This window comes from Mustela lutreola, chromosome 7 (genome assembly GCF_030435805.1).
Source record: "Mustela lutreola isolate mMusLut2 chromosome 7, mMusLut2.pri, whole genome shotgun sequence".
Lineage (NCBI taxonomy): Eukaryota > Metazoa > Chordata > Mammalia > Carnivora > Mustelidae > Mustela > Mustela lutreola.
In genome coordinates this window covers 36,783,475-36,806,528 of record NC_081296.1, presented here as the reverse complement: position 1 = coordinate 36,806,528, position 23,054 = coordinate 36,783,475, and the positions used below count along the sequence as shown (strand labels likewise).

The window sequence follows — 23,054 nt, the reverse complement described above, 5'->3', positions numbered from 1 at the left end:
GTCCCGCCTCCCCCAGGTGCTTCAGGTGCGCTTCAGGTGCCCTTCCGGGTGCCACGCCACTGGAGATCACGTAGTGGGAGCACCGAGTCTCCCTGTGGTCCGAGGCCCGCAAGCGAGGTCGCTAGGAGGGGGTACGGGGAAATCCCACCCAGAGTTTATGGCTCACGTGAAGGGCAAGGCGGGAGGAGTCCGGCAGAGCAGGTGTGCCCGGTAGGGGGTAAGAGTCAAAGAGGCTCCCCAGGCTGCCCCTCGGGCTCAGAACCAGCGGCTCTAAAGCAGAGATACTGGGACAAGGTGCTTTTGGCTAAGTAGTGTCAAGAAGGCGCTTGGCCCCTACCAGACCAGCCAGAGCAGAGGGGCCAGATGTGGAATCTTTGAGTCTTCACACTAACCGCTGCAGCAACTCAGTGCAGGCTCTGTTGGCCACTCCCATCCTCCCAAGTCCATCAGACAGGAGGACCAGCATTGTCTGAAAATGTCTTGTTTTTATTTAAAGCACAAAAATTGAGACATAACATATACATTTGTACATGAAGAAAAAAATACCAGAAAGTGTACAAAACCTTGGTCACTGCCATGATCAGTGGCTCTGGGGCTGAGTGGGCGGGCAGTCTGCACACTGCCTGGGGTGAGCCCCAGGTCCCAGGCGCAGGCAGTTGGCCAGCTTTTTGAGAAGTCCCCTCAGACCACACATCCGCCCCTGTAGATGGCTTTTAGAGGACAGGGTGCAGTTTTTATCTGTGGACTCCCAGGTGCCCATCACACGGGACACACCTGAGGAATCCACAGGACCAGTGACAGGTGACCTAGGTTCCATGAGGCGGGGGGGGTACAGGGAAGCCCTCAGTAAAGTGGCTCATCAGTCCAGCATGAGGGATGCAGTTCTGGACTGATTCTTCTGCCCCCCGCCCCGGAAGAGTCATACACACGAGATATTGCTAAGGGGAGAAGGCAGAGTGAGGAAGAATCTGAGGCCACGGCTAAGGGCCACTGTCCCTCAGGAGGAGAGGATATAGAAACAAGGCCAAACCACACCAGGATAGTCAGACTCCACCCACCTAGACAACTGTCAAAGGTTGGGCAAAGAACTACTTGGGGTCAATGTCCTCCATCCCTCCCCATCCCCGAATCCCAGCCAACCCCACTGCACATTCAGTAAGTCAACAGAGGGGAGAGGGCAAGGGCTCAGAGAGGGCCCCAGAGGGCACACATGCCTCCCACACCAGGAAGGTGCAGGGGGCACTAAAGGGCTATAAATGTGGGAGAAACAGAAGGCAAGGAAGAGCCTGGGAATGACCGTGTCACAGGCACTGGAAGCCCAGAGACCACCTCAGAGTGATCTGGGGAAAAGAGCTTTCCATCCACCTGGACTGCAGCTCATCTAAAGGGGGGCCTGGGGAGACTAGTCCCGCCTAGGCAGGAGAGAAAGGCAGAACTGTGGAAGCCAAAGGCTGGGCCTGTGCAGCCAGATGCAGGCCAGGCCTGGGGGAGGAGTGGAGTCCCGGACCCTGGCAGAAATAAAACTGCAGCTGGCATGGGCCCAGGTCAGCTGATGATCCCAACTGTGTACACCTATGTGATGTGTGTGGGTATGTGTGCGTGTGCACGCGTGCATGTACCTGTGTAAGGGGAAGTGAACTACAGTCCCAGTGCTTTGAACCTACACCACCAGAGAAGGAAAGACAACTTATTTTTTTCTTTTTTTCTCTTGTGTAAAAAAAAAAGTCCCTGTCCCTCCCTTCCCTCCCCTGGGCAGAATGGAGAGCTGGTAGCTAAGGAAGGAGGAAGGACTGTGCAAGACCCTCCCCAGGTCTGTGCTGGGCATAACCACTGTTTAAGGCACCCATGGAAAGTGCAGCTAGAAGGCAGATGAGAGAAAAGGCTGGGGTAGAGGAAGGAGAGTCAGGAGGACTAGTTCCCCTGGAAGGCTCCTCGAGCAGCAGATGAGGCAGCACTGCGGAAGGTCCTGTTGCTGAAGATGCCCTGGGAAAACTCCTCCTGGGCCTGCTGGAAGCTAGCCCCCGTCCGGCGGTACAGGGAGTGCACCTGGGGAAAGAGGCTGCAGTGAGAAGTGCGCCCTGGGGACCTGCCTAACCTCCCACCCAGAAACTTGGTGAGGACAGTCACTGGACCTCCGGGGCCCAGAAGGGGGTAGCCCAACTGCCTCCAGGGATGGGCATCCCCGAGGCGAAGGCAGGAAAGAGCTGTCTGCTTCCTCCGGCTGCTGTTGGCCCAGCACCCACCACTCACCCGCTTCAGAAGGAACAGTGAGAGCACAGCGCACAGGGTGAAGAAGCCAGCCACCACCATCATGATGATAGACACAGCCAAATGGTCTTGCTTCAGCGTAGACAGGGCTGCGATCCAACCACTGCGAAGGCAGGGAGGAGGAAGCCAGAGGGGACACAGTGAGAGGGGGCCCCAGAGGTCCCCATGAGGGGCTCTTTAAGTGGCCGCTGTAGACTGACTGGCCACCACCAGGCACCTCCCTGTGGCACAGAGCCATGGGCCAGAAGCCCTTGGGCTGTGAGAGCCCAGGCCTCTGTGAAGGCTGACAGGCCCCATGCTGCCCTCAGACAGGAGTGGTCCAGCAGAGGGCCTTTTCCTGCCGCTCTAGGGGACATGGAAAGCCTGGCTGCTCACTCCCAAAGCCCACCCCCGGGAAGGAGGACCACTGGCCAACCCACTGCCTTCATCCTGTCACCTCAGCAACTCCTGCCAGGACCCAGGGCAGCCCCTCTGCCTCCAGTCAGTCATGTCTCCTTCCCGAGCCCCAGTGTCCTTATCTGTAAGAGGGGATAGTCTCCCATTTCTGGACTACAAAGCCACAGTTCTCAAAACAGTGCTGTACTGGCACAAGGACATACAGATCAATGGAAAAGAACTGAGAGTCCAGAAACTGATACATCGACCATCAACTGATTTCTTTTTTTTTTAATTTTTATTATCTTTTTATAGATTTTATTTATTTGACAGAGGGAAAGGGGGAAGCAGGCTCCCTGCTAAGCAAGAAGCCGGATGGGGGGCCTCAATCCCTAGACCCTGGGATCATGACCTGAACCAAAGGCAGAGGCTTAATCCACTGAGCCACCCAGGCGCCCCCATCAACTGATTTCTGACAAGGGTGCCAAGACACCGGTCTTTTCAACAAATGGCGCTGGGCAGCCACACGCAAAACAATGAAGCTGGATCCTGACTTCAGCCAGGCACAAATCTAACTCAAGATGGATCAGAGACCTAATACAAGCTAAAGCCAGAATGCTTAGAAGAAAACCGTTTACTCTCCATGACTCTGGGTTTGGCCCTGGTTTTAGATATGACACCGAAAACATAAGCAACAAAAGAAAAAAATTGGAGACTTCATCAAAATTAAAACCTGTGCATCAAGTGACAATATCACAGAATGAAAAAATAATATAAAGAAGGGGGGAAAATGCGTTAATCTGGTTAGTATCCAGAATATATAAAGAACTCGAAAACAAAATGGCAACCCAATTACCAGAGAAAGACCTGAACAGACATTTCAATGAAGAAACACAAATGGCCAAAAAGCAAATTAAAGATGGTCAACATCATTAGTTATTCAGGAAATGCCAGTCAAAAACCACACTTGGGGTGCCTGGGTGGCTTGGCTGGTGACATACCAACTGAGTATGGTAGACATACGGGTTTTGGTCTCAGGGTTGTGGGTTCAGGCCCCATGCCAGGCTCCATGTTGGGTGTGGAGCCTACTTAAAAAAAAAAAAACAAACAAAAAAACCCACCACAGTGAGATACACTTCTAGGTTGAGAACACAAAAAAATAAAATAAGCACTGGTGAGGCTTCAGAAAAACAAGAGCCCTCGTATACTGCCAAAGGAAATGGTGCGGTCATGAGAACCCTCCTACACTGTGGCTACCCCACCAGACTTAACATGTGACCCAGCAATTCCACTCCGCATACCTACCCCGAAAGAACCCAAACCAGGTATTCAAAGGCTTGTACAAAGATGTACATAGCAGCACTGTTCACGACAGCAGAAAGGTGGAAACTACCCCAGGGTGTGTCCACTGATGAACGGACAAGCGGACGGAAGAGTACTTCGTAAAGAGGAGGGAAGTACTGAGCCATGTTACAGCGTGAGCCTTAAAAACATCACACTGAGTGAGGCCGGCGTAAAAAGCCCCATACTGTATGGTTCCATTTGACAAAATGTCCAGAGAAGGCAGATCCAGATAGAGAGAGCGAGCGAGCGCGCACGCACGAGAGCAAGAGAGCAGCTTCATGGCTGCCAGGGGCTCCGGGAAGGACGGAGCAGGATGCCTACTAAGTACAGTCTCCTCTCAGGGTGATGCAAATGTCCTAGAACTAACTAGTGGATGGGGCCACCTAACACTGTGGACCTACTAAAAGCCCCTGAATTTTTTACTTTAAGATGTGTTAAGGGGTCACTAAAATAAATTTTATGTTCTGTGTATTTTATACTTGATAACAAGAAAGGGGGGTTCTATCCACCCAGCCGCGGGGTTCGGGAGGTGAGGTGGGGAGGCACTAGGAAGCAGGAGGCTGCCGAGCTTATGAGGGGGCAGGACGGGGGGGCGGGGGGGGCAGACCAGAATGCCAGCCTTCTGACTCCCGGCCTGGGAAGCAAAGAGCACTTACGGCACAGCCTGTCTTCTAGGATCTCACTGAGGGTAGTGAGTGATGACATTTTCAAAGAGAAAGGGGCAAGCCCAGAAACAGCAGGGCGAGATGGATGAGGGGCGGCGGCAGGGCAGTGGGCACGCTCGGAGCACAAGGTGAGTCAGGCCCCTCCCTCCGGCCTGCATTTGCCAGCTCTGCTGGAGGGAAGGGACCAAAGTAGTGCAACCCTTCCAGGCTCAGGCTCTCAGCCAAGCGGCTGCCTGACCTTTCTGTAATGTCCCCTGTGCACTGGGGCAGAAAGGAAAACATCAGCCGGCAGCTTTTCTTTTTGAGGCTAATTTTGAGCTGAGGACTCCAGCACCCAGGAAACTCAATCCAGCTCTGTGCTCAAAGCCAGTCCAGAAGAGGCTGGGGCTCCACCTTCTGACATTACAGGGTCTCTGGACAAAGTCACAGCACCAAGTCCACAAAAGACCAGGGCCTCTCTTGGCAGCTACCTGAACCCAAGGGCTTGCCTGGGGCCTGTAGAAGCAGCACCAGCCTCTGGGAGGGAACAGCCAGAGGAAAGGAAGAGGATGCAATTCTCCACAGGACGTAGTCCTGGTAGCCTAAGGGTTTAGGGCCAGTCCACCCACAACACCTCAGAAAGCGGTGAACAGGTGAGGCAGTGAGTGGTGACCCGGGAAGAATGGGAGGGGCAGAGGAGGACACCAGGCAGCCTGCCCCCGACCTTCCCGGCCAGAGTGGAGGATGGGTGCTCTCGGAGGGCTCTGTGGGAGTGAGAAGTCAGGGCAAGGGAGGTCAGGCCACCTCCAAAGCATCACCCCCTCATGCTGCCCCAGGACTCACCTGTCCCCCAGGCCAGGGATGCCTACCAACTGGATGATATAGATCCCTATTTGACAAAAAAATATGAAGAAGAACACGAAGAAGCTGAAAGAGTTGTCGGACCTGTGGAGAGAAGGGGAAACCTAAGGTCATTAGGTAGGCCGGGGGTTCACTCCTCAGTATTCCTCGCTTGGCATTAGGAGCCAGAAGGCAGGATGGGAGCGCAGACAGCTCCAGGGGATGAGCCACACTGGCCAGAGGACACAAACAGCCACAGACATAATCAGAAACAACTTGCCACTAACTGCCCTCCAGTTTGACCCCTTACTCAAAGAGCTAATAAAGTTGCTCCCACTGGGGGAGCAACAACCCCATTTTCTGGGGTGTGTACCTGCATTTCGTAAGAGACAAGGAAATCAATGCCAAAGATAGAAATACCCAATAATAAAACCATTGGCCTGGGTCAAATAAAAAGGTATTTGGGGAACACAGAACTGTAGACCAAACCTCCATTCCCATGTCCTCAGGGGCTGACGTACTGCCTGCAGAGTACATGCAAGGGTTCAGCCACCGCCTGCCTCCTCTCCCTGGGGCCTGCTAGGTTCCGAAGCCTGAAAGCAGCAACTGGGAGGCACAATGCCACAAACGCTAGGGGGTCTATGAAGTAGATCTGCTTGAGCTCATGTATCTATTCTCCACTAGCCCATCTGCACTCAGCAGGCTCAAGAGTTACTGGGGAGGCAGGGGAGAGGCAGAAACAAGCTAGGAGCAATCAGCCATGCAGCCCTTATCAAAGTGGACTCCTTAAAGCCTCGGAAGGGAGCTGAAGAAGCCCTGCCCTCTTCCCAGTAATGCAGCAGACCGCAGGGGAGCGGGTGGGAGCCCAAGGACCCCTCTCTTAGGTCTCCTGTGCCTAGACCAAGGATGGTGCTCAGAGCAGACCCCTGATACAACATCTCAGGAAAATGGCTCCTGACCCCCGTCTGCTCGCACTGTGGATGAGAATGGGAAAGTGGATTCCCCCCCATCCTGTTCTGCTCCAAGACTGGGATGGGGCCCCTGGGCATAAGGCCCTTGGCCTGCTACCTGGGATGCTAGCCATACACTCCCCTTGCCCCAGCCCCACTCACCTGAAGGCCTTATAGATGGGTCGGTACCAACAAAGGAAGGCACAGGGGGTGAAGATGATAAACCACAGGATGGAAAGGCCGAAGTCCACTCCCTTGGAGCTGTCGACTAAGAACCAGGCCAGGCAAGCAAGCAGGTTCAGAAACAGAGTCACTGAATGCACTGGGGAGGGTGAGGAGAGAGAGAAAGACAGGCTGGTGCTGAGGGGACAGAAGGGCTCCCGGGCCCAGCAAACCAGCCCCAGAGAGGATGTGAGGTCCCTACAGTGAGGGCATCAGCAGAAACGCCAGTCCTTGGTCTGCACCAAGGCAGGGTGAGCTCCCCAATCCTGGTTTTTCTGGGACAGCAAAACCAGGGACCAAACCAAGTTCCTAAAAGGTGAGGGTACAGCCCAAGCATATGAAGGAGGGCAGAGGGGGAAGGGAAGATGCAGACTCAAGGGCTGATCCCTGGGGAAGACGTCTTTCAGTGACTCTTGTCCCTGGCCCTAGAGGGCCCACAGTGGAGCTATAGGGGGTCTTATATCCACTCACATTCCTAGGAGCCAAGAGGCCTGTGGGGAGGGAAGCCTTTGCCAAAGGAGGGCCTTTCACGGGCAATGAGCCCCAGAGGAACTCTGCCTCCTCCGGCTAGTCCCACCCTACTCAATCTGTGGTGTGAACTGGGGTGAGTGGGCCTTTTCGGGGGGTTTCCCAGGATAGGGAGTAGACAGTGGAGGGCCAATGTGTGGGCAGAAGGCACCCCCCACCCTGACCCCAGCCCAGCCCTGAAGAAGGCTGCAGTGAGGAGCAGCCAGAGCACAGACAGGGCTCTGGAGTTACACCCCACTTCCCCCTTGCGCTCAGAAGACGGCCCGGACTCACACATCCAGAGATAGTACAGCATCTTGCATATCCGCTGGTAGTCGGCAGGGATCTCCACTGAAAAATCCTGATAGAAACAGGGCTTGACAGGGCACCAGAAGGGCAGGGGTGGCCAGTTGTTCTCTCTCACTGTGGGCCAATAAGCAATACAGTCAGGCTTGGCCTCTGTAGCAGCATGTGGGGTGCACACTCCTGGAGTTTATGGGCCAAACCAGGGCTCCCAGAAGGGGCCAACAAGTGGGAGTCAGGGTCACTATGGATAGGGAGTGGATGGGCAAAGTGGCATGGGGCACGAATATCCACAAGCCACTCCAAGATAATGGATCCCAAATGTACTGGGAAACAAGAGGGCCCAAGTCATTATTTTTACAAACAACCAGCCCATAAACACAAGGGGTCATCATCCCGAAGATGAGGGGGAGTCACACACAGGACCAGTGCCCTACTCTAGCAAAACCCTCCAGAGCTGGGAAGGAGCACAGAAACAACCTATAGTTTGAGGATCACACTGCAGGTCTCCCGGCCTCCACCTCGCTGCCCTTCCGGGCACTGGCACTAGCACCGCTGAGATGATCTAGAGCCCAACAGAGCTCCAGGGCTGCCCTGGCCCAAGCAGGCTCAGGGAAGGCTCCTGCGTCAGGCATGCTGGCCCAGAGGCTGGCAGCCTCCCTTACCGTGTAAGTTGGCCACTGTGTTCTGCAGCTCCCGCTCCTTGCGCTCCAGTTCGGCTGCTTTCCTGTCCAGTTCTTCCTGCTGCCGGAGCAGGCTTGCCTGCGCTGCGGAGGCCACAGCCTGGGGGACACAGAGGGTGGGGGCAGCCGGACACAAGAGACAGAGGGATAGCATCAGCCTGAGCTGAAAATGGGAGGGCCTTGCCCCAGGCAGGGAGAGCCAATACCAGCCCCATGATGTCTTGGGTACCAGAGACCACCAGAGAGATGCCAAGGCCACCTACTGCCTCAACACCTCTGTCCTCTTAGGTGTTAACCAGCCTTAGGCAGGGCTCGTCTCCCCTTCTTCCCTGAGCTTGAGATTAGAGTACCCCCCCTTCTAGAATCCAGGCAAAGTTCAATTACAGTGACCTTTGGGGTAACTAGCAAAGGGAAAATGGCCTCATAAGAGACTAACCTGTACAGAAACCTGAAGAGCCACACCTCACCTGAAGAGCCTGGCGGGTGTGTGTGTGAAGGGGACACAGTGCCAAACTGCCAGCAGTGAGTGCAGCGGGGAGGCACTGGAGGGCAGACCAAAGTGCACCTAGGGCCTCAGGGATTTTAGCACCACCCCACCCCACCCCCAGGAGCAGCCCCCTGATGTCCACCTGAACTGCAACCGGTACACCCCAGGCCAGCGCCCTCAGTTGAGCCCTGCTCTGTCCGGCTCTGGTGACATGCATAGTCCAAGCTTTATCCCCTGTCCAGGAAGAGCAAGGCCTCCCAGAGAGACATCTAGGGAGCTTCACGTGAGGCATTCCAGTGCAGAGTCCTGGGCCCCGCTCCTAACAGGCGCTACAGCCACAGGCGCCTGGCTCCTCCTGAAGTCTACAGTCCTTAGGCAGCGGATCTCAAACCAGTCACCTTGAGAAATGACCAGCCAGGTGTTATGTGTACATACATATGTGTACTCATACCCACACTCGCTCTCTCGCTCTCTCCAAAAAGAGTTCTCCGAAGAGCTGAGGCTGCCTTCGGAGGTAAGTTTCAAGCCCTGGGGGCAAAAGCAGGACCAGAACTGACCACGCTGGACCCTGCTGAGGGTCTTGGCCCTCCCTCCCAAGTCCAGTCAGATGGTGGGAGCAGCTTGGGGCCCATGAGAGTCCAAAACCCAGCTCGGGCCTTGCCCTCACTCAGGCTCATCTACACTTTGCCTACCTTCGGAAGTTTTCGCGTGTAGCTGTCTCTGAGAATACTAGCTCCTCCTAGCAGCATCTGCCTCTCTGAGAGCTCCCTCACTGCCAGGAGTCTGGTAGGCAGGAACTCGCTGGCCTGTCTAAGCAGGAGCTGCAACACACACTCCACTGAGGGCCACGGCCACCAGGGGTAGAGGGGATGGGGGGCAGAGGGGCAGGGTAGTGAGGTGATGGCAGAGAGGGTCAGGCATGAGGCAAACCAGAGCCCCAGCATTTGGTGAAGGGACAAAGGGCAATAGGAAGGAAGACAGGAATGAAAGAGGTGAAAAAAAGAAAAGCGAGAGTGCGAGAGAGAGATTCTGGGCCCCGAGTAAGAGAGAACAAACCAAAGGCTCCAGGAGGATCTGGAATGGCAAAACAGGGGCAAATGCTCTTGCTCAAGACACTGAGGACTCCAGCCTGGTAAGCAGAGCTTAGTTTCTGGTGGTAGTAGTGGGGTGGGGTAAGGATGGAGCCTGGCTGAGCAGACCCTCCACATGCAAATGACTAGCTCCAAGGTCAAGAGGGCCCTTGAAGGGGAGCTGGGAATGAAGGCCCTCGGTCCACCCCCTCCCCCAATCTCAGGGCTCAGCTACTGGTCTGGGGGCTTCCCTTGTTGGAAAGGAGAGGCTAAAAGGATCTTTGTTAACAGTACCTGGGGGGTTGGCTGGGTTGGTTCCACTGAAGGCTGGAGAACCGCCGGCTGCGAGGGCCCAGGGAGCTGTGTGACAGGAACAGTTGTCGCTGCATTTGTCTGCACGGGACACACCAAAAGAGGCAGGTGAGTGGTTGCACCGGTCAGCCTGCCAGTGAGGGGCATTGCCCCGAGGGCAGGCCTGGGCCTACCTTTGCGACTTCCTGGCCATCAATTGAGCCTCAGGCGCTGGGCAGTGTGGTGCTTCACCCAGCACCTCTGGTCTCTTGCTGGAGCCCCAGCTCCCCAACACAGTCCTGCTCTCTTCAGGGAAGGGCCCAGATACAGATCCCAAGGGAGGAACTGGTGACTTCTTCACCCTTCCCCCTACCCCATGTCCATGTTAGGGCTATCCCTTTGAGGATGGAAGTTTCTCAGAGCTGTTTCTGCCTCTGCCAAGGCTTCTTGCCCCAGAAACCTAGCACCAGCCAGAGGGCCCAGGGACTCAGAAAGAAGGCATGCTCACCAACCTCTGAGAAGGGGTTGAATTCCGCCAGACCACCCTGTGGAGCACTGGTCAGCTGGGTCACAGAGGGATCCTGGGAAGGTAACAAAAAATAGCCGTGAAACACCAGGGAGAAGAGAGAACCTTGATGAAGGGGAGGGACATAATGGTCCCTTGGCCCCTCCCAGGGATACCTGGCTGGAGGGACACTGCTGAGGCCCTTCCTGGTGCCCTGAAAAGCCTCTCGGGAAGGCTTCTGTGCCTGGCCCCTGCCACACCAGAGCTGTGATCTCTTCTCCTGGAAAAGGACAAGTTCAGCCCCAATGACTTCCCAGGAGAGACCCAGAACAAGGTTCCCACTATGAGACCTCGGAATAGACACCACCCATGTCCTTGTTAGTGTCCTTTCCAGATTCAAAATGGTTCACAGCATTTACCTCCAGGGACTGGGGGTGTGGGGGGCCGCGGGGGGGGGTGGTGTAGAGAATTATTTTTTACTTCATAACCTTTCTCTACTGTTGTATTTATTATTTTACAGGAAGCACTTATTCCTCTCCATTTTTAAAGGACAGTTTAAGGTTCTGGAACAAAAACGTGCTGCTGGCTGCCAGTGCTGGTTTTATTAAATCAGGCACACTTGCTAGGAATAGAGAGGCATGAAGGGCTCAGATGAAAAGCCGGGAAAATGTTTTGGGGTTTTTTTTCTGGATTCTTTTCAAAAAATCCAAAAATGTCCTCAGAACACAGGCTTTTCTTGAGTTTTCCTTCCTGAGTCTTCCCTTCCCCATCTGACCTCTGCCAAGGCCAGCCCTCTGGCCTAGGGCCTGCACAGCACTCCCTGTCATCTCCTTCTCCCCAGCAGGCCCCTGCTGGCCCACGGTCAACAGGCAGTGGCCTCATCCTGCCCCCTCCGCACCCTTTATCATCCATCCCTTCCCCTCCCCCTTCGCCATATGTAATAGGTACGGGGCTCAGGTCCAACTCCACAGCTGTAAAGGATGGGCTCAGGGCCACTGGACTCTGCCAAGTTCCCGGTTACAAGGCCTCCCCTGGCCTGCCTCTGTGTATCTAACCCTCCCAACCCCCAACCCTCACTACAGTCCACATGCTCCCGTTCTGCTGGCCCAGCTTCACCTCCACTAAATGGATTCTCAAACACGGTATTCACATGAGACAGACCTTCAGAGGACAATCCCCTTACATGTCAGATGTGGAAACAGACCCTCACCATGGCACTGTACTTGTCTTAAGTCTCAAAATGGCTGGCTCCCTATTCTGTACATTCACAAAACCAAGGGTCAGCTGTGAGTGTTCTTTCTGATGTTTTTCACACACACCAATTTTCGTCTTCCCACCTGGGCCTCCGATTCCTGACCAGTGAGACTGGCTGGCTGGCCCCTGGGCCTAGCCCAGAGCTGGGCATGCAGCTCCAACTCCCTTCTTCTCTCTGGATACCTCATCTCTCTGTACCCCACCCAATTTCCTCTGCAGAGAGGCCACCTGGCTATGTGCTCTCTGCTGGCCACCATCCCCATCTAGTGGCCCCTGAAACTTAGGACAAAATGACAAGGTGAGGTTCAGAAGGCCAGCTGAGCTGGAGGAACTGGCCTTGAGGTTATTCACTGGATGAAAGACTAGCAGATTTCTCCCAGAATCACTGGGCTGGCTTCTTGCAAGAAAGATTTGGGGCTCGGGCTCTGTTCCCCTTTTCGACTCAGCAAAGCACCAAGCCACAGCAGACTGTGTGAGCTGAAGTCACTGAAATCAGATCCACCATCCAGGGAACTGGTTACCTGAGTCTGTGTCACAGGACAGAGGACAGAGAGGTGGCTCTGGTAGCAGTTTTCGGTGCTGGCCCACATGTCTGCCTGAGGCGCATACGTCTTAACAGGCAACCTCCAGACCATGAAGAGAGGTCACTTCCTTTACCAAGGTCAGCCAGAAGAGGATTCTGGGGGTTGGTGAGCTGACTACTCTGCTTATAGTGAGCTCTCTCCTTTTCTCTAAAATCTTCAGCACTCGGTTCTGGACCCCTCACCAGACTCACCACAAATACTGTCTCAGCTAGCAGGCCGTAAACCTCTGTGGCCAGATGCCTCTGTGTCTAGTTCAAACTTCCAGCTCCTAGTGTTTGGTGAAGGGCCTGATGTGAAGCAGAAGCTCATGGGATCTTGAAGCTGATGTTCGAGAGGACCTGCTGCGTGCTCTTCTCCACTTTCTCTGGGGAGGTACTGCCCAAAAAGCTAGGGGGCGCCCGTGCCACTGCAGCAGCCCCAGGGCCCAGGAGCACCCTGCCTCAGAAGAGGGGCCTAGAACACTCGGGAAGGCCTGGGCTCCTTCTGAAAGATGAGAAGCTTAGGCCTGGTGGGAGAGGAAGGGAGCTGACATTTACTGGGGATCTACTATGTGCCAGGATTACACAGTGATGCTAGAGTGAAGTTCTAGTCACCCCAGAACAGGTCACGTTTTCAAGCCATCAGATATGAAGGTTCTACCAGCCTTCTTCAACCTGATTCCTTGGAAGAATTATGGCCCAACGCCCTAAGGCAGTCACTGTCTGCAATGAGTTGCCTTCTCCCCCCGTGCATCTACAATAGATCTGGTTCTAATCCATCCTTGAGAGAATGGAGAAAACCCTCACTTCAACCAGCTTCCGTGCTCTGCAGCTCAGCTGAGCAGCCCTGGCCAAGAAAAGCTATACCCCCCCATCCCCAACTTCAACATCATGACCACCCTGCAAGGAATGATTCTCTTTAGTTTGAGGCTGGAGCAAGCCCCAGCTCACAAAGGGGAAGTAGGTTTGTCCAAGATCACAGGGATAGTGGCTGAGCTGGATCCTGAATTTGTCTATCTTCAGGAACATAGTGGCAAGCCTGAGAGGGGAAGGCTTGTTCAGCAGTGCACCCCCAAAGCCTGTTGCAGTTGACAAACAGAAGGTGCTCCATGTGTGACTGAATGAAGGAACCCTGCTCCTGAGGAACACAGATGGGGCAGAACCAGGACAACGGTTTCTGTTTGGTTTTTTATTCCTGGACTTCAGGAAGTCCTTGGGGGATACTCATGGCAGGAGACATGCAGAGTCTTGTATGAAAGACCACACTGGCTGGTCTGAATGAAGACCCTTGGCTTCTACTCCGAACCACAAATAAGAAGTCCACAGAAGCTACGTCCTTTCCTATTCACCAAACGTCAGCTGACTTGTAAGTGGGTCAAGTAGTTATTTCAAGAGATGGCAAGAGCTGAGTTTCACCTATAGAGAGGTAACCCAAAACCCATTTGGTACACAAAGGACTCAAACTGCCTGATGCCCTTTGCCGAATCTGTAACAAAGAAAACACGCCTGCACTCAGTTCTTTCCATTCGGGGAACAGCCCGGGTGTGAGGGACACACCAAGACAAAGAGGGTGCGTTGCCCTCCCAGAGCCAATGATCGATGATCCTAGCAGAGACGTGTGCACAGCACAAGAGCCCAGGGCAGAGTGAAGAAGGGAGGGGAGGAGAAGGGAGGACCCCGGAGGGGAAGAGAGGCCCACCACCACTGGAGAAGGGGAACCCTTCGTGGAGATGCAGTGTCAGGGAACAAAGGGAAAAGAGGCGGGCAGGCAGGCAGGCAGGCTGGAGCTCAGCCGAGAAGGGCCGGGGAAAAACATACTTGTTTCCAGTCTGGCAGTCACTTTCCATGTCACAGGTCCTGGCTGCGCTTGAGCTGTGACTTTGCCATCCTACACTCCACCCAAGCTCCCCGTGTGGGATTTATTTCAGGCTCCAAATAAACACATTAAATAAACACCTAATGAATAACAACAACAACAAAACACTCAGCCATTCTCTCTGAGAGGCAGTTACCAAGACTTTGGAACCTCCGTGAAATCCTATTTGCTTTGGAGACAAGGCTGTGTGTCATATGACAAAAAAAGGGCAATCGTCCCCAGACTGGCTGGCTGGGTCCCAAGTGAAAAGAGCGACAGTGAACCTTGGTACTCTCTTACCTGAGAACCCATCCTGGGGAAAGAGGATAAAAATACATAAAAATCTGGATCTGCAAAGATGTTTATTGCACCAGTATTCCCCAGGAGGGAAAAAATCAGAGGCACCTGGGTGGCTCAGTTGGTTGAGCATTTGATTTTGGTTTCCACTCAGGTCATGATCTCAGGGTGGTGAGATGGAGCCCTGCGTCGGGTTCCGCGCTCAGCGAGGAGTCTGCTTGAGATTCTGTCTCTCCCTTTCCCTCTGCCTCTCCCCCAACTCACTCTCACTCTCTCTCTCTCTAAGAAATAAATTACCAAAAAAAATAGGGCGCCTGGGTGGCTCAGTGTGTTAGGCCGCTGTCTTCGGCTCAGGTCATGATCTCAGGGTCCTGGGATCGAGTCCTGCATCGGGCTCTCTGCTCAGCAGGGAGCCTGCTTCCTCCTCTCTCTCTCTCTGCCTGCCTCTCTGCCTACTTGTGATCTCTCTCTGTCAAATAAATAAATATAATCTTTAAAAAGAAAATTTACCAAAAAAATAAATAAATAAAAATTTTTTAAAAACCCAGAATCAACTTAAATATCCAATGACAGTGAGCAAAGAATGTTTTGGTACACATCCCCCCTGATGGCCTAAACAACCGTTAAAAATCATAGCTACGGACACAGGGCAGCAACACAGAAAAGTGCTTTGTTATATGAATCCCAAATAACAATTTTGTCAAAAGCGCTCATATGAAGAGACTAGCAGGAAAATGCATCAAAATAGCAATGGTTTCAAAAGGCAAGAAATTGCAATGATCTATTTTGTCTTCCAAATTTTCCATGTGATTACATTATTTTTCCCTTCAAAGCACATGTACCCACTCATTTTTAAAAAGAGCCTGAGGACCCACCAAATGAGCAAGGTGCAGGCACGGCCTCTCTCTCCTGCAGCCCAGGAAAGTGAGGCTAAAACACTGGCTGGGCTCCCAAGGCCTTCCTGGCCCTGGCGCCCGGCCTGTCTGCCGTCACACTGACCACCTGCCCCCTCCTTCCACCTTTGTCTCCTCCCTACGCAAACCATCCAACACCAAGCACAGGGCTAGGATGCTGGAAAAAAGCCTTGGTTCCTGTCCTCAAGAAGCAGACAGTGCAGAGAACCAGTAGGCAGGAGGGGAAGTGTGGCAGGAGGCACCCTGGAAGCAGGCAAGGCCAGGCACCTTCACGGGGGAAGAAGGGACTAAGTGCTTGGGGAGGCAGGGAAGGCAGTATATTCAGGCGCTGCCTGAGCTGGATCTTGAGTGATGACAGACGTGTAGCAAGCATGGAGGAGGGAGGCAAGAGCAGCATTTGCAAAGGCACAGCAGCGCTACAGGATGTGGGGCAACCCAGTCGGGGGGCTGCCAGAATTCACCCAAGGTAGGACCAAGGACATTGAAGTTTACTGAAAACCCTGCAAGGGAGCAGCAGGCAGGACAGCAAAGGAGAGACAATCTGCCATGAGGCAGGGCAGGGGAGAGGGGGCTGTCAGGAAGGGGAAGTGAGAAGGTATGAGAATGTATGGAATTTTCCTTTTTTGGTACCTGTGCCTGGGTGTAAGCAGCCTGTTTGGTCAGCCAGGGCTCAGGGATCTTCTGCGCTGGGTCACTTAACAAGCTTGTTTGCATTCAGCTATAGGGGTCACTGTGGGTCCTTTTACCTGACTCAGGTTTCCAGTGCTCAAGTCTGACGCTTAAAACCAGCTTCTAGGGGCGCTTGGGTGGCTCAGTTGGTTAAGCAACTGCCTTCGGCTCAGGTCATGATCCCAGCATTCTGGGATCGAGTCCCACATCGGGCTCCTTTGTTCAGCAGGGAGCCTGCTTCTCCCTCTGCCTCTGCCTGCCATTCTGTCTGCCTGTGCTTGCTCTCTCTCCCTCTCTCTCTCTCTGATAAATAAATTTAAAAAAAAAAAAATCTTAATAAATAAATAAATAAGACCAGCTTCTAGGGGCGCCTGAGTGGCTCAGTTAAGCATTTGACTCTTGGTTTCGGCTCAGGTCATGATCTCGGGGTGGTGAGATCAAGATGAGGGTTGGGCTCTGTGCTTAATGGGGGATCTGCTTGAGATTCTCCCTCTCCTTCTGCCCCTACCCTTGCTCTAAACAATCTTTAAAAAATAAAATAAATCGGGACACCTGGGTGGCTCAGGGTTTGATTAAAGCCTCTGCCTTCGGCTTGGGTCATGATCCCAGGGTCCTAAGATCAAGCCCCACATCAGGCTCTCTGCTCAGCGGGGGGGCCTGCTTCCTCCTTTCTCTTGCCTGTCTCTCTGCCTACTTGTGATCTCTATCAAATAAATAAATAAAATCTTTAGAAAAATAAAATAAAATAAATCATAAAAATAAATAAATAATAAAAGCAGCCTCTACACAGGAGAAGGCTCCGATCGCTGTGGAGTGAAGAGTAGAGAGAGAGGAGCCAGGAATGCCAAGGAACCAGCCTGAAGCAGGGCTGCCAGAGTTTGGACTCCACCTGTGGGCAGTGCTGAACAACTGGAGACGGGTGTCTGCCACAGTGAGGACAGTGCAGTGAGCGGGGAGAGAGGCCTGGACGGGACCACAGTCCACAGGGGTGACAGAGAGAACTGGCATGACAGCTGGGAGTGGAGAAGGGGGGACAGACTCCAGACACCTTGCTTGGGGAGATGCCATGGGCTCCGCCACTCTCTGAGCCAGAAAGGGGAAAGGGAAGTTGAGGGACAGGGTGGCCAGCTTGGGTGACTGGTGAACAAGGGCAGTGATCACAGGGGAAGAAGAACAAGTTTTTCAGGAGTGGGTGTGTGGGAGCAGGGAGAGGCCCGGAGAAGATACTGAGCTGGTCTGGAGATACCTGTGGATGAGGTCTGCTTGACTGTCAGGCAACCTGCAGGCAAGATGTGGGAATACTGGTCTGAAGCTCAGGAGGAGGGGAGGGCTAGAGTCCTGGATATGGTTGGTTTATCTGTTTTCTTGAACTCACAACAATCAAGAGTCGTGCTCTACCAGCTGAGCGAGCCTGGTGCCCCTAGAGCTGTAGACCTGGGATGGCGGGGAAGCAGATGCTACTTGGAAACCACAGTGGGAGAGGACAACACCCACCCCCCACCCTCAGTCCCCACTCGCCCAGTTATGACCTCAAGCATTCTAGCTGGCTGCTACTTCTCAGCTCCTCCCAGGGTGCAGGCTGAAGACCCTGAGGGCAAAGCGGCCTCTGCCGGAACGTGAACTACCCCCTGAAGCAACAAGGGCTGTCTGAGCCACAAGACTCCACATATGATTGACTTGAAGACAATAAGTGATTTAACTATCAGACTGACCTTTGTCCCAAACTTTCCTGAGATAAACCTGGAAGTCTTCCCTCCCCCCAACGCTTTGGAGATGTCTTTGAGATGCTAGCCCGCCATCTTCCGTCTCACCACCGCTCATCTCTCTGCCTCTGGATTTACTCAGGGGCAAGTGGCTGAACCTGCTTTGTTTGGGTCCCCGGGGCCACGTGGTCCTGCACCCCATATGCCGGCTACAATGCAAGTGGAAGCACTTACTCAGAGAGGTCTACAGTGAGAACAAAGTCAAGGACGGAACTCCAGGTTTCACAGCCTGCAAACAGGTGGAAGGTTGTGAGAGTCCCAGTGTTAAAGAGTCCAGGACAGAGAGAACAACCAGAGTGACTGGGCCAAGCAACTGAGTGTGCCTCAAGTAGCGGATGTGCCCAGGCCCACAGTGGGAGAAGTTGGGGTGGGGGGGGACGTGACTGGGGCTGGGCAGCAACAGTATGTGGAAGCTTCGTTACCTGAAATAGGAACTACCCTCTCTTCCCATCCAGCGGGCTCTCTGCACCACGCCTATCCCTGTCTACCACAGGACTCTACCTTTCCTCCTCAGATCCCTCACAGCTCCTTCTGGCAAGTCTTCACTGCCCTCATCATACCCAGCATTACCGTGAACAGATCAGAAGCTCTGGCAGGTCATGTGCTGCTCATTTACCCTGTCTCCTGTGCCGGCCCTTGGAGCGTCAGGAGCTCAGTGATGTGCCTAAATGTGTCAGCATCTCAAGGGAGCACTGCTGGACAGGTCATGCCTTGCTAATGCACACTGCGCTCTTTTCTGAAAGAGTGGTGAGAACCCCTTGTTTGTCCTGGTTAAGTATTATCACTGCTCGGAACATGGGATTATCCTACTCCCAAGTAGCCGCAAAGACAACAGAAGTGTGGGGCTCCAGTTCCGCTGTGTTTCCAGCCAGGCACTTTCTAGCACCCAGCCTGGCTCCAGGTGCCAGCCCGAGAGGCAGGGAGACGACTCCCACCCCCAACACCCCAGTCTGGCAGCTGCCTGGACTCCCACTGTCTGAACTTCACCGTTTTCAACTTTCTCGAGACAGTGCTCCTATTCCGCAGGAAAGTTCTAATGGGCCCATCTGGTGGGTTTAAGAATCCCGACAGTTAGAGTCAAGCTGGAGCCCACCCTCTCTGGGAAGTGGCAAAGCCTCCATGTCTGAGCAGGGAGCTTAGTTCATGCCCAAATCACGTTTCTGCCACCACTTTCTCCTCCCACAGGAGAGAAACGTTTTAAATCCTTGGGAAGCAGCCACACTGCTGAGACTATCTTTTAATTTCGAGGAGGCAAGTGTCAAAGTGATATTGTGTGATCTGGCAACACGCACGACACTGAAAGGTTTTGTCTGTTCAAGTGCCGCCAGCCACTTTACTCCCCCTCCTCGAGATCAACGCCGTCTGCCTGAGGCAACGTGGCAGATGTGCCCAGGAGGAAAGTGGCCCTGGCACGGGCCTGGGTGACCTGCTTGCCAGCAGGCTGCTGAAAACTCCAACCGTGCGCCAGTGCCCACCTCCAGCCCTCTCCTTCCCCACCCAACAAGCCCTTCCTGAGAGCTTTGGGGAGCAAACCAAGAGAGGGCGGAGCAGAGGCACCACAATAACAGGGGGGTGAGGGAGTGCTGGGGAGGTTGTGAAATCCGTAATCCTTGGCTTGCAGTTTCCTGCTTCCTCCTGGAAGTTTGGTAAAAAGCTTTGCTGCGCTCTTGTGACAACTCTGTGCTCACAGCTCTTACTGAGCAGGGAGTTTGCTAAGAATCCCAATTATAACTCTAGGCAAAGAAGCCTAGGCTTCTTTAAATTTAAAGGCACAGCGGAAGTTGCATGGCCTATTACAAGAGCTGGCAGAAAAAGGATTCCATGGCTGGATAACTTTGGGAAGTGGTGGGTCAGACAAAGTTAAGCAAATGTCGTTACTGTAAGATTGCTCAGAGCCTTTCACAAAATAACAAGCCTTGCCAATCTGCAACAAAAATGGAATACAGAGTGATTCCCAAATTTATTTGATTACATAACCCTGAGTAGCTTTCAGGACCAGTCTTACTCAGAAGCTATGCTGCTAAAAAGCACAGTATAATCTGTATTATTCCAGCCCCACACACTGTGGTAGGGGGAGGGATTTGCGTAGCTAACACTAATTAGTGAGTACTAATTAAAACTCACTTAACTAGTACTAATCAACCCTACCAGTATTCTCATTTCAAGAATGGGGGCAGTTGGGGCACCTGGGTGGCTCAATTGTTGGGCATCTCCCTTAGGCTCAGGTCTTGAGATCGAGCTCCATATCAGGCTCCCGCCTCAACTGGGAGCCTGCTTCTCCCTCTCCCACTCCCCCTGCTTGTGTTCCCTCTCTCAATGAATCTCTCTCTCTGTCAAATAAACAAATAAATAAAATCTTAAAAAAAAAATAGGGGCAGTGATGATGAAGATACATTCTTTCCTTAGCAGGCCTAAATAACCCCAATGCAGTTTAAGACCAGTATGTGCTCCTTCCTGCTGCGAATTAGTTAGTAACTCTAGCATGCCCCATCCTCACCGGGTTCCTGGTTTCCTCCTCTCTAGACTAAGGGGTTACAATAGATTTCTGAGGATGCCCTGACTCTTTAACAGTCCACCATGGACTCTGAACATTAAGCATACTTTCATGACCCACCATGGAGTGACAGAAAACATGACTCTGCTCTGAAAGCTAGCTAGGTGTGACAGTTGTGGAGCCTATCGCCATTCCCCTAACTCTCTCCTGAGCTCTGTGTTAACACCCTGGGTAAATGAAGCTGGGCTCACACCCAGTCACCCCAGGGCTACACCCTCCCAATGTCCCAGCCCTGGCAGTCAGGGAAGCAAACACTTCCATCACAAGGACGGGGAGGGCGGCTCTCCAGGAGAGCTTGAAGGCCCCATGTCCAAAGCTCCTTCTCCCCGTGGGGCTGTGTGCCAAGAGGAAAAACCCAGTCCAGCATAAGAAGGAGCAGAGTCACAGCCAGCCAGCTTCCGTCTTCCCACACAGGATTCCCCACCAGATGCTGCTCTTTACAGGACCACAGCTGCTTCCTGTCCTGCCATATCCTGGAGCTGCCTGACGGACAGACTGTCTCGCTTGAATGCAGAAGTTACTTCTACCACAATTTGCACAATCACTCCTGGGGCTGAAGATGTGGTTTAAGCCTAAGACTTTCAAGATGCTATTAATACAGAGCAGCGCCAATTATCTCGTCCACTGCTACCGCTGGAGACAAATTCTCTGCATTTCCGGAGGACTGCCTCTCAGATAGAAACAGACATTTTATTTCTGATTCTGACAGGAAAAAGAAAAAAAAAAGCCAACCATTACACAGAACGCATTCCAAGAGACCACTAGATCCTTACTAAAACTCAAAGTCCAGTGTTATAAAGCAGTTTTGTAATTAAATTAAACTCTTACCAGATGACACTGACAGAAAAAAAAGATGCAAATGTTTTTTTCTTTACTCAACTAATAGAGATGAAGGCATTACATAAGAGACAAGGTCCCTGCAAAGGTTCCATCAAGAAGCATTAAGCCGCAAGAGAAACGTTCAGGACATTACAAAGACCAAGCTACTAAAATTTGCCCTGAGGGCTCCCTTTGACTAAATACCTTGAGACCAAGAAAGAGGGATAGAATGTTGACCTGATAGTATACAATTATTCCCTGCTGGTCTCCTGTCTTTGCTCTGATCCTTAAAGGAATTCAAGGTGAGAAAACTCATGCAGAGAGTTGCAGGAGGACCCCTCTAAGTACTTCCCCGATACCTGCAGGAAACTTTGCAGCTGCCAGTGACCAGAATAAAATACAAGCATGACAAGTTAATGCGCCTGGTGACATCCTGACAGAGCAGAAACCTCGGGGCTCATAAATCACCAGTCAGCGCAATTAAGCTTCCCTAGAACTGGTTTTAAGCAGACATAAAATAAGAGGCACAGGAGATCTGGAGCTAACAAGCTTCACAGGCTTTCCAAAGCCCTTTACTGGGGAAAAAGAATACCCCTGCACCCTCAGCTCAAAGGTAGAAAGGTTTCAGCTTTAAGTAGGAAGACTTCTTCCGCGATCCTTTCCTCAAAAGATCAGGCCAGCTCAAAGGTCAACACGTCTCAACTACCCTAACAACACACACAGGTCCATCAGATCGCACTTCTTGAGCTTCAAGACCCTCAGGCTCTCTCCACTCCCTAAACTTGGGCTCTCTCTCCTATCTAGCCAAATCCCAGTCCAAACTAGACCCGTGGCCAAGGTGTGGCATTCTTATCAAGTCCATATTTCAGTGTGCGTTGGCTACCCACCCTCTCCCAACCTTCCTTTCCTAGCGAATCTCAGTGGGTCTCCTACACCTCGTAGGCTAGTTTGGCTCTTCAGCGGAGGCTGGGGAAGGGGTAGAGGGGTGGGAGGAGAGCTGAACTTGGGATCTTCCCACATTCCTCCTTCCCAGCAGAGGCTTCCACCTCTCCATTATGTTGTTTTCACCTCCTTTCCTAACGTGACTCAAGGAAGATGTCTTCCCAAGACTGCGGGATGGGGTAGCCACACTTCCCCCTCAGTTGAAGTCGGTTCTCTCCCCGACACTGGGGGGGTCTCCCTGACTGCGTCTGGTTCAGTTCCTTTCCCTAGCAGGGTCCAGCCAGAGGGACGACACCCGGGGAGCTAGAGGGTCCCACCACTTCTCTCCAAGCTACAGCGCCCCGCCCCCTCCTCGGTTACACCTGCTACTAGTCCCGCCCCACAGACACTACGATAGGCCAGCCCTCAGAGCCCATTCTCCCATTGGGCAGACAGCCTGTCTCTTCTACGCCACGTCTCCCGGCTCCAGCGAAAGAGGCCCGAGCCGCGGCCTATGGCACTAGAGAGAATTGAGTTGGGGGCTCTACCTGGAAGGGGTTTACGTCCACTGGGTCTGCGAAAGGGTTGGTGTCGAAGGACGACATGGCGGTCGGGGGCTGACGAGCGAGCTCCGCCAATGCTTCTGCCTCCGGGCACCCAGACCCAGCGGCGCTCTCGGTGCAGACCCTCCACTTCCGGGAGCGAGGCAACCGTTCTGGCGCAGGCGCGGCTCCCTCTGAGGGGGCGTGGCCCTTGACGTCACAAAGATCCGCCCCGCCCTCCCGTTCAGTCCACTACAGAGCGGCCGGCGGGCGTTCGGCTTCTATTTGCTCTGTACCTTCCATTGCTCTTTGTCGGAGATCACTGGTGATCCGCACTGGGGAGGGCACCCAGGCTCGAGGGAGCGGGAGCCGGAGACGTTATCAGTAGCCTCTCCAACTTCCTCTTTCCAGCTTC

General features: G+C 53.2%; 1 protein-coding gene across 2 annotated transcripts; it reads right to left on the bottom strand.

Moving 5' to 3' along the window:
• Positions 1-465: 465 nt before the first annotated feature.
• Positions 466-22,828, bottom strand: SCAMP2 (secretory carrier membrane protein 2). Of its 2 annotated transcripts, XM_059180370.1 has the most exons (10): positions 22,646-22,828; positions 10,497-10,565; positions 9,988-10,086; positions 9,316-9,444; positions 8,119-8,236; positions 7,445-7,573; positions 6,584-6,743; positions 5,475-5,576; positions 2,251-2,371; positions 466-2,046 (listed from the first exon to the last, which is right to left on the bottom strand). In XM_059180370.1, exons 1-10 carry the CDS (start codon positions 22,700-22,702, stop codon positions 1,912-1,914), a joined length of 1,119 nt encoding a protein of 372 aa, XP_059036353.1. In that variant the 5' UTR covers positions 22,703-22,828; the 3' UTR covers positions 466-1,911. The 2 variants fall into 2 exon arrangements, with proteins under 2 accessions (XP_059036353.1, XP_059036352.1); XM_059180369.1 differs by lacking the exon at positions 9,316-9,444 and having other exon boundaries at positions 22,646-22,826.
• Positions 22,829-23,054: the final 226 nt, after the last annotated feature.

Excerpts from the sequence above, each read along its gene's own strand:
- SCAMP2 (XM_059180370.1), bottom strand. The coding sequence starts at position 22,702 with ATGTCGTCCTTCGACACCAACCCTTTCGCAGACCCAGTGGACGTAAAC. Across the intron at positions 10,566-22,645 it reads TGGACGTAAACCCCTTCCAG|GATCCCTCTGTGACCCAGCT; the intron begins GTAGAGCCCCCA and ends TTACCTTCCCAG. Across the intron at positions 8,237-9,315 it reads ACACGCGAAAACTTCCGAAG|GCTGTGGCCTCCGCAGCGCA; the intron begins GTAGGCAAAGTG and ends TGTGTCCCCCAG.